Here is a 17986-nt window from a genome sequence, read left to right as displayed (position 1 = left end):
CTCCATGGGACTTCTGATTAGATACGTCTAGATTAGCATTGCACTGTAATTATTCCCCCTCCCATAACAGTGTCATAAAAAATGGATAAGAGACTTTGTTCATCCTCAAGTTGTTCAAAAGCACCCCGTTAACTCCGTTCCTCATGGAAAGCAAAAGAAAAAAATGAATTAAAAAAAAATCAAACAAACAAAACTCTAGGAAAGCACCTAAAAATCACGACACGAAAGGAGCACGAATTTTTCTGGATTCCCCAGCTGGATAAAATATAGGAAGCCAAGACTGGTCAGGCATGAACGGTGAATTCACCAGAAGCTTTTTAAAACCAAAAAATATGTATTCATTAATGGCCTGAAAAAGGAAGTAAGAATGTGACAAGATTTGCAGGTTATCAAGTCATTTAAAGCAGCTAAAGCAGCTTAATCTAAAGCAGACTGAGGCGGTGGTCTTATCTGGTACCTGGAAGTAAGTCCGGTTGACATCAGTGGTGCTTACTTCTGAGTAGACACGCGTGGGCTTGCACTGCAAAGACCAGTTGCCCTCGGTGCTAAGGAACGCAAGCAACGAAACAGCAGATGGGATTTAATACTACTTGGGAGGAGAGATGGCCAAAGAACATAATAAAATCTAAAAATGAAGGCAAGGGTCGTTGATTTCAGTAGGTTTTACACAAGGTCTTGAGGGTTCGGGAAACAATTGCACTTATGCAGAGCCAGCTTCATACACCCTGTGAGCATTTCATCCAGCATTTCATCCAAGTCCTAAAAAAAACATGTTGTTTTTCTTCCTGTGGAAAATGTGCTTAGGATCGCAGTCCCCTCCACTGTGTTGGGAGGTAAGTGGAACGCAGCGCCTAGCGCACCTTTGTTCCCCAACAAGTGTAATGGGAACCTGACTGAGGTGGCAGATGAAAGCCCCGTTGAAAACAGTGGCACTTCCTTCTGAATAAACACGCGGCCACAATCGCCCCTTAAAACCACAACAGCCAGGAGCCACCATTCTGGGGAGATTCGTCGAAATGTCGGTCCAAGAGACTGTAGCTCCGCAGCCAAAAGAATAAATATCACGTTAGACTTCCGAGCGCAGGTAGTGCGTTAAGTCTGCTGCAGCGGAAATAACAAAGAGCCCTGTCCTTTCCTTGAAGAGGACAAGACTTGAGAGTGGCATTTGCTTTCCTGCGCGTCACGACGGCCGGGTTATCTAATGTACAATGGGTCTTTCTTAGTGCAGAAGACCAAAGGGGCCGTTGAAAAGAAGATCACCTTCATACCATTACGCCTCGAGCCCTGAATAGTATATTTCTGCTCTCCCAGTTGATTTTAAGGCGGTAAAGAGAAGTTCAATCAGAATTATTTGGTCACAAGCAAAGGTTTAAACACTTCATCTTTGAAAAAAAAGAAGAGAACAAAGGAAGGATGTGTCTGAACCGCACAAAACCAGGAATACCTGAAAAGAAACTGCCCTGTTTGTATCCGAAGGCATCAAGCTTGAAACAGATCTGATCGTTGCTTCTCGCAAGGCCCAGTTTTAGCCTATGGAAACGTAAGATATTAGGCACCCCTTGCCTTAAATATTAGAGTCTCTCAAGGGAACCTTTGCTGATAATTCCTATGTTAAATGTATGTATTTATATTACAGGGCATCAGGCTTACAGGACGTAAAACAGTGGTTCAGGCTGCGTACAGGCCATATATTAAAAACCCATTCTGCAGGAGTCATGGGGTTCCTGTAGTTTATCACCCCCACCCACAGAGCTACAGTTCCCAGCACCCTTAGCCATCTACAGTTCGCATGGTTCTTTAAAAGAGAGTTTCCCAGGTGAGCCGTGCCTTGAAAGGAACCACTTTTTAATTTTTCTTTGGGTCTGATGCGTAGCATTTCTGATATTGCTTACATTTACAGAGGCCAGCCATGATGGGAATACCCCCCTCCTCTCACCGCCCCCTCCTTTGAAAGCGCTTCCTGGCGCATCTGGCTCTGGACACTGTCAAAGACAGGCTACTGGGCTCGATGACCCCCTCAGGCTACTGTTGTGAATTTGGAAAGTTCTTCAGTAGTGTCAACTTGAGCATAAATACTCGTGAAGGAGGAGAGGAAATTGTCCATGTCCACCGTTATTTTCTTGCAAACCAAGGGCCCAGCCTAATTCCCCCCTCCCTCCACCGCCCCAAGATCTAATCTATTTCTCCGGTAGTCTTTTGTCAGCGCCAGGACTAAGTTCTTCCATCTTCGTGATTCCAAACAGCAATTTTACGCAGCACCTCTACCATCCTGAACCTTTCAAAGCTCAAAGCCGTTTCCCCCAACCCCAAGTCCAACTGGGCATCTCCAAAGGCAGAGTTGCACCCACAGCTCGCACATCCCGAGAGCATGTTCGCACAAGCAGGACTTGGATCATTTGGAGACATTCTGATTTCATGAGAAGGTCGCTCTCCTGAGATCAAGGACATGCTGTCCATCAGTGGATATTTCTGCGGTGGGATAAAGGCGGTACAAAAACCGCGCGCGGGTTTGCTCAAAAGCCTTATGGGGCCGCGATCTTACACACACTTACTTGGGAGCGTAAGCCTCAAGGGGCTCACTTCCAAATTAGGAGGCGCAGAATCCGGTACCGGTTGGGGTGAGATCCGAAACTCCAGGAGATTTCATTCACAACCATTGAATCTTACGACTTAAATAAAAACCCTCTGCAGTGTAAAACAACAACAACTATTATTTCCAGCGTGCTCCTAGTGAAACTTGTTTTCGAACACCGGGAAAGTGCAAAGAGCCAGTTGGACACACCATCTGGGAGCTCTTCGCATACCAGGGAAACCTAGAGGAGGACTGAGGCTAACCCTCCCCTATAAATTTGTTTAAAATTAGGCTTGGAGATCGCTCGGTCTCCATAGCCGGGCTCCAATCTATCGAGGTCCGCAAGGCTGACTACAGAAGAAATGTGACGGACTTCACCGAGAAACAGCAACTCCCGTGAGGCAATAATTCGAGCCGGTCTCCTTGCCAAACCGACCTGGCCTTTTGCACTCCCACTAAGACAACTGAAGAGTTGGGGGTGGATGGGCTGTGTGTGTTTGTGTTCTGCATCCCTTTTGTTTCACCCGGGTTTTCCTTTCCAGGGAAGGAACGAGACTCAGACATAAAGAAGGATTGCATTGCTTAAATGGGTTACTCTGCTTAAAATATATATTCCCGCACTCTGGCACTAAGCAGTTCCAAGCCGGGACAAATCCTGTGGCGCGCGGTCCCGGGCGACCGGGATCAGCTCTTGGCCAAATGCTCGAGCAATATGCATTTCTTTGGCAGTAAAGTCGCCCTTTCTGGACTCGGTTTCCACCGCAGCGCGAAGCACGAGATCGCAGTCCTGCAACCTCGGGCACGTTTACTCACAAGTCACTTCCGCGGCGTTGAACTAGGGGCTTTCACGCAGAAACAGGGCGCGAAAACAGTCCAAGTGAAGACGCCGCGCGTAGTTTGAGGGGAGAGAAAGACCCTTCAGTCAAATAGGGGTTTCAGCTGGATTAATAAATGACCCTGTGACACCCCCTCTCTCTTAGGCCCCCACCCCGCAAATGCAAAAAAAAAACTCGGATTCAAAGGGAAGCGCCTCCCGCCTGCCCTCTGGCTCATGCCTAAGCAAACGGATGGAGAACCTGTCTCTCTCCCTCCCACAGTCCCACAGTCCCTCGCCCATAAGCCCCGGCCAGCGTGTCTAGCGGTAAGGAGCGGCGGGAGTTGGAGACCTACAACATGTGGAGGGTCACAGGATCCCCGGTCCGTTGCGGGGTGGGTGGGGGAGATTCCCTTGGCCGGGGTAAGGCCCCTCCATCGAAAACGTAGCAGAAGGGAGCGAGATCTCCTCTCCCGTCGGGGAGATGCCGCGTTACCCATAGATGAAAACTATCCTCCCGGGAACGACTCACCCGCGCTGCGTCCGGGCTCGGATTCTTTCCCCTTTTTCTCCTCCCGGGAGCGCCGGGACTTCCTCCTTTCGTCCTCGCCAGTCTCAGCACCGAAGGCAGAGGCTGGCAGTGGGGTAGGGTGGGATGTTGGTGGAGCTGCAGGGCACCCCTGCTCCCCTCCAGCCCCCAGATTTTTTACTGTCCAGAGCCAAAGGCCGGCGGAAAAGAATGTGTGAACAGAGAGACAGACCCTTGCTTACCTACCCATCTCTCGGGCTACTCTTGCGCGAGGTTTCTGCGTCGGAGCTGGGGAGAGACGAGGCAACGACGGTCAGGGGGTTCCCGTTATTCGCCTCCGGTTAGGGCTGCTCTTGCCAAGCCACCTTTTTGTAGCAAGGCTGTTAGCAGCGGCGACGGGAGGCCTCCTACCCGGCAGTTGGAGAGAAGGAAGCCCGGTGCGCGCGCGGAGTGGGGGGAGGCCAATCCCCTCCCCATCTCCCCCTTCCCCCTCCCTCCGGATGCGCGCAGGCCCCCTCCGGGAGCCGGCCTGGCCCCTCGGGGAACCCGTGCCGAGAGGGTTAACCCCGGAGCGACTCCCCTTTACCTTTGCGAGAGCGAAAATGTCCGCAGGCGGCGGCTCTTCCAGGGGCGGCGCTGGCGAACAAGGCGTCTTGGCACCGGCCCCGGGGAAGGCTGGTCAGGGGCGTGAGCTCCCCTCTCCCACCAGCACCAAAACATTGGGGGGCAGGGGGAAAAAGGCAGCTTCGCCCCCACGCTTTGCACTCCGGACAATTAGCCGCCCGCGACTGGCTGTGCCCGGCGCGGGACTTAATTCGGGGAGCCCCCCTCGGCCTCGGCCCAGCATGCCCTGCCCCAGCGCTGGCCCTCCCGGCTTCCTGGCCCTCTTGGCCCCTGGACTAGCGCTGCTGGCTCACCTCTCGCTCCCCTCGCAGGCCGGGGTGAGGCGCCTTCCCGCCGGGACTGGCCCTCAGGGCGCCCCGGGCAGGACGCTCATCCTCCTGGACGTGAGCGCCAGGAGCCCCCTCCGCGTCACCAGCGAGAACTTCCTCTCGCTGCAGCTGGATCCCTCCATCCTCCACGACGGCTGGCTGGACTTCCTCAGGTAAGGAGGGGCGGCAGCGGCTCCCCGGCCTTCCCCACCCCGCGGGCTCGCTCCCCTCCTGCCAGCCCGCCTCGGCGCCCCCCTCCGCCCTGCCGCGCGCTACCCCAGCGCGCCCTTTGCGCTCCGCGCGTCCCCCCTCCACGGCCTCGCCGAGCCGCGGCTGGGACGCGAGGAGGAGGCCGGGCCATGGTTCCTATTAAGATGCACATGTTTGCAATGGAGAAAGCATCTTGGAAAGGCTGGCTGGAGGGGGGGGGGGAGAAATGCTGCCGCTTGCCTTAGCCCCACCGCCCGGTTCTGGAGCGGGTTTCAGTCCCGAAAGGGCGAATCTGAAGCTGAAAACCGTCCGTGTCCCAGGGGGCGGTCACTCCAGGGCTTCTTTGGTCAGGAGAACCGCTCCCCTACGCGATTAACGGGGCCCTGATGGGAAAGAGCCCGAAGGAATCCCTCCAGAGCCCGCGCCGATGCCCAAGACGGGGCGGGCTTGCCCTCCAGCCGGTCCGCGGGGAAAGGGAGAGGGGCGTCCCAGGGTCTCGTCGCTGCCCGCCGGAGAGCGCAAGCTCCAGGTATCCTTTCTCAGCCGCATCTCTCCCGGCTGCCTCCGGAGGGCTGGAGAAGATGCCCCGTCGTCCCTCTGGGCGGTCTTCCGTAGGGCGAAGGGTGGCTTTCCGGCCCCTTGGCGACGGCAGCCGGTGCGGGAGCGCAGCCCTTCTTTGCTTCTCCGGGCAGCCTCCTCTTTCCCTTCGGGCCTTTGACGGCCTGACGGGCTAGGGGCGCCCTCGGTGTGCACCGGGGGAGGCGCGATGGCGGCGCTCCGAGCGCGGCTTGCCTCTCCGGTCGGGCCCTGGGCTGCGCAGGATCCGTCCTCTCTCACGCAGCTCCTTGTCCGCGCAGCTCCCGGCGTCTGGTGACCCTGGCCCGTGGCCTGGCGCCCGCCTTCCTCCGCTTCGCCGGCAAGAGGACCGACTTCTTGCAGTTCCAGAACGTGAAGAACCCGGCCAAGAGCCGAGGCGGACCCGGACCCGACTACTACCTCAAGAACTACGAGGACGGTGAGGCTGCGGAAGCGCAGGCAGGGGCCGCGGCGGGGAAAGAGGGGCGAGGCGGCGATCCCGCTATTCCCTGGACGGGACGGACATGGGGGGATGCGATCCCAGAGACGGAGGAAGGATGCTCACTCTGCAGACCCCGTCAAACCCTTCCATTATCAGTGACTGGGCGATGGGGAGGAGAGGCAGGCTCTTCTTATGGGGGAAAGGAGGCTTATCACGTCGAGCTAGTGATAACGATAAGGAGATGACCCCTAGTGAACTGGGGCCAAAGTAAGCTCTCTGCTTATTAGGGTCTTTTTGCTGCCAGCAGTGGCTGAGCCCATGCAGGTGACTTTAAAACAACTCACACATTTACACCTGACTTGTGATTAAAAGCCCTCCTGTGCTGCTTGGCAGGATGGTAAAGATGCCTAAGGCTCCCAAGCAGGGCGGCAGGGAGGGTCAGATAATTTGGTCCCTGGTATCTTATGCAAGAAACAGTTCAGGTGGTGATGGGCTGCTACCCCAGACCCAAACAATACCTTCCTTGCATATGTGCACCTGCTTCTGTGCCAGCATGTTTGGATTGTGGCTCCAGAGAGTGTTGAGGACATCAAGGCATATATGCTGGGATGGTTGCATGACACAGCCTGGCGTTTCTGATGGTGCATTGGGAGGGCTTATGCCAGGCAGACATCATTAACCCTTTTGCTCTGTGTGTATTTTGCAAGAGAGCTAAAGGTGGTTGCTAAACTGTGTCCACGGGTTGTATTTCACTAAGCTTTACTCATAATAGACTCGTTGAAATTGATGGACATCAATTAACACATGACTAATGTAGGTGTGTTAATTTTAATGGGTCTACTCTGTGTAAAGGTTAGTTGAATGTCACCCTATAGGTCTATGTGTGAGAAGAGCAATTTGGTCTTCAACTGGTGGTCCAGGACCCACATTAGGTTGCATCCTGATTTATGGTAAATATGTGATTTTTTGGGTGTGTGTTTTTTAAGGGTAACATAATTCATGTTTGGGTAAAAGATGGGCTGAGGGTCTGAAAAAGTTGAAGACTAGGGGGAAAGGCAGAGGAGAAGATTACACCTGTAAGAATGCAGGAGTAGCTTTGCTGAATCAGACCAGACACCCAGCTAATCTCCACACTCTCCACAGCAGTAGTTGCAAGGCAGGGAGGAGAAAACCACCCCCTCTTGTTTACCTGGTAATTGGAGATACATTGCCTATAAAGAGGAATGTTTGGTTTTTAAGCTAGCATTGCCAATGAAATCATCTTTACCTATGAACTGGCTTAATTCACTTTTAACAGTGGACTCCTACCTATATTTACCCAGAAGTCTCACTTGGTCCCGTGGTGCTTATTCTCAGATAAGCGGGTCTAGGACTGCAGCCTAAAGTGGTTGCTATCAATTATGCTATCAATCATGCCGTTTGCCTGTCCTCTGCTTACTGCCAGTTATTACACCAGGCACAACTGGTGGGCAAAACTAAAAGCAAAATACACGGAAGTACAAATTACGCTTTGAGTGTGTGATTTAGGCAGAAATCCAGAATATGCAAATATCAAGATAAAAAATGGAAAGTAATAATCTAAACAAAAACCTCATGGTTACCGTGCAACAAAGGTTGGTCATACAAAGTGAAGACATGGTGTCTCGAAATCTACCAGAATCCACAACCCTCCAAAATCTACCCCTCGGACGGGGTGAGGCAAATTCTCCACAAGGATTTATTTATATTTAGACCATTTCATAATTAATAACTTTTCTTCTACTGTGGAATTGTGGCTGGATGAATATTTGAGAAAACACTTTGAGTTTAAGAGATATAACATACAAAGAAGTAAACAGTGCATCTTTCCCCAGGAACACAGGCAATTTCAATGGATTAGTCAGCTTGTTGAGAGAGACATAGAATAGTGTAGGACACAGTAACCCAAGGAAACAAGGGTAGATGGAGATGCTTCCTTGCCTGATCCTTCCCTGCCATCCATGGTGTAGTGGGTGCTGTGATTTGTGCACTGACTTATCCCACCTTTATCCTCTGGCTGATATTACAATATTCCCTCATCCTTCATTTTTATCTTGGAGATTCCAGGGTACTTTACCTTGGTGGCACCCACGCAAAGGAGTAGAGAGCAAAAAAATATTGGGGAGAGTGTGGAAGGGGCAAAGTGCATTTTGGGATGGGGAGAGCTTTGTCCCACGTTCTATATTTCTTAAAGAAAAAATATGGTATATTTCATATACATTCAGGTTGTCATCAACGTCTTTTCTCTGATGTGAGTCCGTTGATTTTGATGGAGTTTAGTTTTCCTGTAAGCATGGTTGGGGACTGCAGCCTTATTTTAATTTCTAGTGTATGATTCAGTTACAATTTGTATGTAAAAAGTGCATTTTCTTCAAGCAGCTGTTGGGCTCTACCAATGAGGTGGTGTGAGGCTAAGCTGCTTGTTTCTCCTCCCTACGTTTGGTGAAACCCATAGTACTTAAAGGCAGAAAATCTGAACTGCGCACATATCCTACTTTTAAAGGACATTATTTCACCCAAAGTGTCCTGGGAACTTTAGTTTACCCTACACAGAGCAACAGTTCCCAGCATCCTTAACAAAGTTCCCAGGATTCTTTGTGGGAGATAATGCACTTTAAATGTATGATGAATATGCATCCTTGGTTTTTAACGCCTGGTGGTTTTCAAGAACCTGCAACAGTTCTATCACACCAATTTGGGCAAATGGAATGCATGCCAGCATTTCTGGTGAAGCTGAGTATTTCCAGTGAAGCTGAGCAACACAGTAAGGGGCAGGTTTGGGCCTGTCTGATGCTAGAAAGGCCTGGCTCCATGTTACAGGCTCCATGTCTTTCTCTTAGCAGGAGCCTGCCCATGGCTTCCTTCCCCACCCACTCCTTTGCCACTTCTTGAACTCAATAATTCAAGCTGTGTGTGTGTGTGTGTGTGTGAGAGAGAGAGAGAGAGAGAGAGAGAGAGAGAGAGAGAGATCCTCTGCCACCACTGCCAACTTAGACGTGGTATATGAATACTAAGGGCTATGCATTAGATCAGTAATTCTTACAGAAACCATATACAGCAGACACACAACTACAGCAGCTCCTGCTCCTTTTGTTAGCTGAACTGAATTTATAACTGGAACAGAAATGAAGGAGAACATTCACACAACACCTCTAGACACCTTCTTTTACAGCACACATTTTCTCTCCTTCACTTACTCAGCTCAGGGTGCTTCTGCTCCACTTCCTGACAGTTTGGGAAAAATATCAGTCTGTACTTCTTTCTCCCTGTTTCAGGGGTGATCCTTGGGAGTGAGGAAAGACACAGGGCATTTTCTTAACAGTAGTAAACTTCTTGCTCAATACTTTAGCATCTGCTTAGAGTCAAGACTTCATGTCTGTAGCTGAAATAAATGCTGGTAAACACATAGGGTTGAAAAGGTTTTCCATGAATGCCCAGTTTTTTCAGTTAACCTTTGGCTTGTTAGAAGCAGCTTTTCTAGCAAAGTATATTTGATTATTATCATTTAACCATGGATCTTGCTCTCAAATTTTCCACCCCATTTGTAAACTGAGCTGAAATCCCATAATGTTTGTAAAGTTTGACTTGCTGCCACAAAAAAGACTACACTGGAGTAGTGCCTCAATGGTAACATAAGGTCTGCCCTCACACATTTTTCTAGTGCTGCAATCCTGTAAAGACTTACGGTAATTTAAGAACAAGCCCCAAGAAGAACACAGTTGTACAGGATTGGATTGCAAAGTCCAAGTGGTTGAGTTTATTATTTCACAAGCCTAAATAGTTATATGAACATTATGTCCCTTTTCTAAATACTGATTTCAAATTAACTTCTTCCTTCTAAGCAATATATGTAGAATGGCCATTTTTCTTGGGATTTATTATTTTCAGCAGGGCTGAAAGCTGCAATGACTAATTGCTAATTAAGCAATTAAATCAGAACCACTCCCCATCAAAGGGAATTCCTGGCAGCTGAAGACTTTGATGTAAACCATCCATGTGCCCTTCTTGACTTAGGAATGTCGTAATGATCACCCTAACAATAAATTAATAGTATGTAATATTTGGATAGGAGTATTATCTTGAAATACATTCAAAAGTCCATCTGCCTGTAATATTTATTTATTTACATACATTGCTCTGGGAATTAACTTTCTTGCTTATTTTTGAAAAACAGTAATTAGTTTTAATATTTCTATTCATCAAAGGTTTTAAGCCTCTCTTCTTGCCTAGACAGATGACCTGGTTGAAGATTCTGCAACTTCCCAGATGTTTTGGGCTCTGTTTTCCTCACTGCTAGCCAGCAGATCCAGTGATAAGGGATTATGCTAGCTGCAATTCAGAATATCTGAAAGGTACCAGGCGGAGGAAGGTTGGTCTAGACTTCTGTTGCATAAGTACTGAGATTTGGTGTGTGGACATTTTTGCTCACACTCTTCATTGCTGTGATACACTGGCTTTCACTGTACAAGACGACATGCTAAGCACTCTGGATTAATTAGTGAAGGGTAAATGCAATCTCTGGGTGTGAACTCACAGTTTATTAAAAATTGGAGGTATCGAGGGGACATATTGACATATTCAGGTTATAACTATTCAGTTTAAAGCCACAATCCTATGCAAACTTAGGAAATGTAAGAAGCTACCTTAGTTTACATCAGACCATTAGTTCACCTAGCTGATAATTTCTGGTCCCCAACCTTTTTTGAGCTCTGGGGCACATTTGCAAAATCTAAGCAACTATTGCAGACACTGCAAAATGACTGTTTCACAGAAGAAGAACTGCAGGTGCTTAGAACACACCCAACCCTGACCAAAAACCCGGCATAACACCTACAAGCTCCACAACAAAGAAGACAGACAAAAAAAAGCAGCTAAGCCCCACAAACACTGACAAGAAAAAGGCAAAAAACCAACCAATCCAACTCTCAATTAAAAGAATTACACAAATTAGAACCTTGGAGAGGCAGGGAAACCTTGGTGCATGCCCAAGTGAGTGTCTGAGGATGCCATGGTGCCCACAAGAACCTCATAGGGGACCCCAGACCCACAATGATTAGCAGTGGCTCTGCATCATTTCAGGCAGGAATCTGTCCCAGCCCTGTTTGGAGATGCTGGGGAATTTAACTGTTTTCCTTTCCCACTGAGCTATGGCCTCTTCCTTACATGGGAATAAGCTTCATTCAGTAATAGTGGTATTTACTTCCAAGTAAACATCTACAGAAGGGATGGGACCCCTGATTGAGCCCCACATTGGGCAAAAAGATTCCTGCATTTCAGGAAGTTAGACAAGGTGACCCTTGTGGTCTCTTTCAACTCTATGATTCTACTTTATAATGTGATCATGAGACATCCAGAAAGTATAAAACAATGCAGCTACATAAGAACATGAATCATTCCCAAAATATAATACTGATTGTCCCTGAATCTTCCTGCCACATTTGCCATCCTCCCCTGCAATTCCACTGTGGCCTGTCACACCCTTTGAGAACCACTGCCTTAAAGGAACAACATAATCCACACTTGCCGATTCTCAGTATAAACCAAAAAATGCATCACTAGAATCTAAATTTAGAGATGCAAATGTATATCATTTTAAGTTCATAGACTTTTAGGATGAGTGTCCTTTTAACAGAGACTATGCAAGAGTTGGTTTGTGAACTGCACCTTTCGTATTAAGATGATAACCTCTGGTCTGGAGAAAAACAAATGAGGAATCAGACTTTAAATTCCAAAGGAAAGTAACAAGATCCACGTGCGTGCACACACACCCCTTTCAGCCTTTCTTTGGCTGCATGACCCAGGAGGCTGTTAGCTGAAGATTTTCCATAAGTCATTACTGAGGAAGCCAATTAATCCCAGACAGACCTCAGCGGGTAGGTCGGCAACAGAGAGGATGTCTCATAGAGATCTTGTCTGCCTGGACAAGAAGCTTCCAGCCCCAGTTCCTTTCTTTCCTCCTATGGCTTCTTTTTGATGCAGATACCTCAGTCAGAAGGGGTGATACTAACCTGAGATTCTCTTTGCAGGCATGGATAAAGTGCCCCCACCCCCCGCATCCTGCTTCACATATACGTACTTCTGCCGGCTCCCTCTCTCCTTCCCACCCAAACTTGCTTTGTTGAGGCCACTGCAGTTTAAAAGCTAAAGGAGAAACTTCTCATCGGTAGCATAAAACTTCTCTGACCAAGAGCTGTGGTTGGTTCACACTAAACATTTGCAGAAATAAGTGTTCACTCAGCCCAAAGGTCAATATTTCAACAAGTTGTGGTAGGGAACTTACACTTATTAAATGTCTTCGCCCAGGTTTCTTTGCTGTTGAGTGACTGCGGCCTTTTGTTTCTTCCATTTTTCCCTCCTGGCAATAAAGTTGAAATGTAGCAGCCCTTCAAAATGAAGTTTCTCATAGAAGTTGTAACCACAGGTCTTAACTTTTCATCACTTAAATGTGGAACAGAACCATTGCAAATGGGGGAAGGAGGGAGGGGACACATGTGGTGTGTATCAGAGATCAGTGTAAATCAGAAAGGTGTGGTGAGGGGGATTTCCTGCCCACAGGCCCAGTGTTCTTACTGCCTCCCCTGCACAGGCTCTTGGAATTGCAGACAGGACCTTCTTCCCACAGAGTGTTACAGAGAACCATTCTTTTTTGTGGGCGAGGGGAGGCAAAGATCCTTGCAACACCCTCAAGACAAATTGGCTGGCCATGGCATGGATGCATGTGATGAAGCGATCCATATTTGCAACAACATCTAACCTAATGTACAGACTGTGTTCTGCAAACATGGGTCTGTTGCTGGCTGCTCTGGAAACGCCTTCTGCTTCCCTTCAGATAATAGTGAAAATGTATGAAGGGGAAATGCACACCTTCCCTTCTGTACAATGCTTTGCATTGTCCTGACCACTATTGCAAATCCTGCTGCACCTTCAGATCAATCATTATTAAACTATGTCAAGTACCATATTTTTCTTGAGTAGGAATAGTTTTGTTGGCTTGCTTTCTTGGAGCACTGCCTGCCATTATGGAATTAACTTTTGTTTCCCAATTTTCAGGCAACAGGTGTAAAAATAACAAAAAGCCTTGTGGCTCAATGTAGATGAACAAATGTCACGTTTAAGGTGCCAGAAGGCTCTTAGGGCTCTTCTAGATGAACTGTTTATTGAGCATTCATTCCAATCTGCTTGTGTGGAGGTTATATGATGCTGTGCCAAGGGATTGCACATGACGTGTGATGCTAATTATTTCCCCCCAAGAGTTAAATGATAACTAATCAGAGGCAGCTACAGGAGAGCTATGAGATTCAGGTGAGGGTCAGATGCTTTGTCAATCCCAGCAGGTTGTATATAAGAGGAGACTGCCCAAGCCACAGACTGCATGTGCAGACTGCTGGAGATCTCCAGCTTTTGTGGCCATTTATAATCTTGTTTTTTCCCTCAAACAACCATCTCTTGCCCATTCTGCTAGTTCCTGAGGCTTGTTTGGTGGCAACATGGGGGCGAGACTTCTCAGTTGTAGTGCCCTGGTTTGGAACATCCTCCCTACAGAGATATGACTGCCACTGATGCTGATCTTTTGGCGCCAGCTAAAGACTTGGTTGTTTGCCCAGGCCTTCATTGGAGTTAAATGTCAGACTGATGGTTGTGATTATTCTGATTATGATTTATTGGCCTGGGCAGGCCGTGTCGGCCTTTAATATATCTGCTGGGATTGACAAGGCATCTGTGACCCTCACCGGAATCTCATAGCTCTCCTGTAGTTGCCTCTGATTAGTTATCATTTAACTATTGGGGGCAAATAATTAGCATCACACATCAAGTGCATGGAAGTTGCCGAACCTGTTAACCAACTAGAAGGATTACTGTTAATAGCACCAGTTTTCCTATAACTTGATATCGCTAGATAGTTTTGATGAACTGCAAAAGCATTTTTAGTTTGCTTTCTGTTGCCTAATAACTTCTGCTGCCTAATAACTTTTCTTTATTAGTGCCACTTGGTTTTGTACAATTCCTTGCAAATGAAGGAAAACAACTTTTCTGCTTGTATATGTTGATAATATAATTTTGGTTACTGAGGACAAACAAGAATGTACAAAAACAAGATTGGGTGCAGACCTGGCCAGGACAATAGGTGTCCTGACTGTGACAAAGGTGACCTGTGTGCTTGCTTGCTTGCTTGCTTAACAGCTGTTGGGAACTTCAAGGACCCTTCTCTCCCTTCTTATGGTCTTTGTACTGGACCTGGAGACTCCAATAGAGAGCATTCCATGTCAATAAGGAGGGCAAGTGGGCACTCTATCAAATGACAGGACAGGAGTTATACGGAGCAGGGTCTTTTCATTGGTGGTGCCCATTGTATGCCTCACTTTTCCCAGACCTGCTCTCTTTTGGCCTGTATTTTGGAGCTTTATAATTTAGGAAGCCTTTGGAAGAAGTGGTTGACAAGTCTTATCAGTTGCTGACGTATGAGCGGATTTTATTTGCTGCTATTCTGTGCTTCTGGTGCACCAGGGTTTACACCAGCGTAATAGAATCATAGAATCATAGAATCATAGAGTTAGAAGAGACCACAAGGGCCATCGAGTCCAACCCCCTGCCAAGCAGGAAACACCATCAGAGCACTCCTGACATTAGCCAGGATGAGAGTTAGCCAGGATGCCAGAAGGGATACAATTTACGAGCTTTCTCCATTATCTGCACAGCAGGGGGTGTTCAGTCAATAGTGCAAAGGCTGAGCTGAAGCATTCCCTGTTGGATACCTGCTTTCAGCGGTAGGGGTCGCTGTTTGGTAGTACCCAATTGGTTAGCTGTCAGATTCTAGAGCTCCCTATTGGTGGCTCTTAGGTAATTCACAAAATACAGAGTCCATTCATAAAACACAGTGTTCATTCATAAAGCAGTAACTTAAATCTCCATTGCTACATATTGGGTGTATATTTCAGCAGTTGAACGTACAAGTTTATGACCATGCTGTAGTGTAGTACTTATATGACTGTGAATAAAAGGTGGCTGGGGTCATTGTCTTGGGGGGGAAGAGGTGACAAAACTGATTTTCAATAAGTGCCCCCCTTTATTTCCATTACAAGTCCTTAAGTCTGTACTCTGAATGGTGACACCAGGGACCTAGAAGGTGCCGGGCTTGTCAGTCCAACCCCTGCACAGTCTCATCAGTGCTGACCCTAAGGCAATTGGAGCAATTGAGCCAAATTGGGCCCCATGGGCTGCTCCTAAGGAGAGGGGGCCCCTGCACCAGGGCAATCTAGATGGATTTTATTTATATCTATAAGATTTTGCAGACTTTGGCTGTGAACTGGGGCCCTACAAAAAAAAAAAAAGATTCAAGTTGTGCCCCACTGCTTCAAATTGGGCCCTACTGGCTAGCCCTGAGTCTAATAGTTGCTGGGCCTGTGTTGCCCTGTCCTTGCATGAAGTTCTTGGGTTTACAATTTTAGGAGAAGGGAGACTGCAGCACGGGGAGCGGGCAGGCTGGTGAAGCCCCCTAGACTTAGAAGCCTGAGCTGCACTGCCCTCGCATCTTGCATGAAGTCTTGGGTTTACAATTTTGGGAGAGGGGAGACTGCACTGGGGAGCGGGAGGGTTGGCGAGGCCCCCTAGATTTAGAGACCCTAGGCTTCAGCCTACTTAGCCTTTACATAAATCTGGCACTGATAGGTACCTAGTTTGTTGAGCTTTTGCTGGACAGTTCTTACATTAGTGAGCTTGTGCTACCTTCAGAAATTGAATAGTGCAACTAACTAGGCAAAAAAGAACTGAGGAAAGACACAATAAATTGTAGTGTAAAAAGAAGGTCAAGTGCTCCCTTTCACATCAACTGCTTGTGATAATTCTTGGTTTTGCAATAAGCAAACTGTGTCTACTTTGGTTTCTTATATGTTGGTTATTTTTAGTTTAGCTTAAGTTGCCCTATTAGCATGTCAGAAGAAATGGCTGAACTAAGAAATCCTTAAATAATGAAGAAGCCCAACATTGTATGTGCTTTAAAGGCAATTTAGTGGTGAGTATAGTAGAGAGATTATAGTTTTAGGACCAAGATAAATTTGACTTAGTCTGGTCCAAAAAACCTTCTTGTCATTGCATGATTAATTCAACTTTCTGAGCCTTTGAGCCTGCTCAGGAACAGACACATTTACCAGAACAAATACGGATTCCTGCCCCCATGGCTCCACCCAATTAACAGCTTTTCATTATGGTAGTTAGCATAAATCCCCTTGGGGTAAAATACTCACCTTATCTGATTTTATGCCAAGGCCCAGACACCCTAGTCACCGAATACTTCTAAAAACTTGGCCAGAGAGCTGGGAGAAATCACAGAAGCCATTTTAATGACCATGACCTTTTTAACTAGCTATTTTCAAAGCTTTATAGCTTTCCATTTACTGGCTCTCTTGTCTGATGACCAAGAGACAGTGGGTTTGATCCCTACAGGATGTCTCACTTTCCAGTGTTGCCCTGCCTCACTTATTTCCATACGTGTTGGGGTTTGTTTGTTTTTTGTCGAACAGAAGGTACAATTAAAGTTTCTTTTAAAATTCATTTGGGATTAGTCTGAAAAGTTTAAACAAAGCCCCCCTCAATGTAATTTTTGGGCAATTGCTTTGTGGTGGACATTCTAGCTCTTGGGAAATATTCACTCAGGTCCTTAGGCATCCCAAAGGAATGCATGGCTCCACCCACAGAGGAAAGCCTTTTCTGTGGACTCACACGCTCCCTCTGTCTCATACTGGCTGGATGTTTGTCTGTCCCTTGATACCAGTTTAGAGAAGGCTGATGGATGAGGTGTGAGATGTACTAATCTCTGCTGGAATTTCTCCTCCCACTGCAGAGGGGGTCTCCCTCTGGGAAATTATTTGGGATGCTTTGAACCCAGAGTGCAGAGCACACTCTTCTGCCATGCCTGAAATGGGACAGAACTTCCAAACTCCCCTGGTCTGTGCCTTATTGTGAAGGCAGGAGCTTTCTAACCTACCCTGGGCTGATATGCCAAGATAACATAGGGTGGCTGGAGCATGCTGCCTACAGAAGGCCTCATTGTGCCTCTGCACTACGGTGTGAGGAGTCCTTTACTTTGCTTTTCCAGTCCCCCAAACTCTGGATTTTGTGTCCTGCAGTCAGCCGCAGCTCACCCACCTGCCACTTGGGTGTGCTCCCTTCATACTGCATCCATCTGTGAGTCTGCTGTATCAAGGACTGCACACAGGATGGTTGCACATAGTCATGATTCAACATTCACAGCAAGGACCTGGTGATCCATAGCTGTATTGCAACCAAGTCCAAGAGTTCTAGGCAGAGCTCAACCCACCAACCCAAGCCCCATCTTTCATATGAGATCTTGGGCTACTTCTTTTTCAGTATTTGTACACTTAGGTGGGAGTAAGTCCCACTGACAACAGTGAGACTTATTCCCAAGTAAACATGCACACATTTGGGCTAAAGGGCAAACCAGCTAAGAGTCTGGTTTCCTGGAAGAACAGTTAGGTAGTTTTAACTCGTTAAAATGATGGGATGAGAGCAGACAAAGTGGGTGGGATTTTTGTGTCCTTTTCCTTATCCAGCTTCATATTCTGTTCCCTCCTATATTTCTTGTTCCTAGTTCCTTCCTTCTACCATCTCAGCTGGCTTTTACCTTCCTTGGGAGGAATTGTGAGCTATAAATCCAATAAATAAAAACAATAACTTTTCCCCTCTTTTGGCAGTCATAATTATAATTGCTCAGAATGGGGGGTGGGGGTGGGGTAAGGGTGGTGGAGAAGCCCCAACAATAATGAATTGGGATATCAAATGTTGGGAAATCAGGAAAGTTAACTTATTGGATTAAAGACAGGAAAAAACCTAGGAGGAGTTGGCAGGATGGATTATTTTGATAATAAAAAACTATTAT

At 47.4% G+C, this 17986-nt stretch overlaps 1 protein-coding gene across 2 annotated transcripts in view; it reads left to right on the top strand.

The window, feature by feature from the left end:
* The first annotated feature begins 2733 nt into the window (after positions 1–2733).
* The window catches only part of HPSE2 (heparanase 2 (inactive)), a 115825-nt gene continuing 100572 nt past the window's right edge, over positions 2734–17986 (top strand). Inside the window, exons 1-3 of one of the 2 annotated variants that reach the window (XM_083740057.1) lie at positions 2734–3713; positions 4851–5020; positions 5915–6072. In XM_083740057.1, coding sequence (XP_083596183.1) covers positions 3624–3713; positions 4851–5020; positions 5915–6072 — 418 coding nt within the window. In that variant the 5' untranslated portion in view covers positions 2734–3623. Of the gene's footprint in view, positions 3714–4176; positions 5021–5914; positions 6073–17986 lie in introns of those variants that run through there. The other variant, XM_083740058.1, reaches the window with a different exon arrangement.

This window comes from Podarcis gaigeae, assembly GCF_964106915.1.
Source record: "Podarcis gaigeae genome assembly, chromosome: 5".
Lineage (NCBI taxonomy): Eukaryota > Metazoa > Chordata > Lepidosauria > Squamata > Lacertidae > Podarcis > Podarcis gaigeae.
The sequence above is the reverse complement of the archived record's forward strand: the minus strand, read 5'-3'. Positions and strand labels throughout refer to the sequence as shown.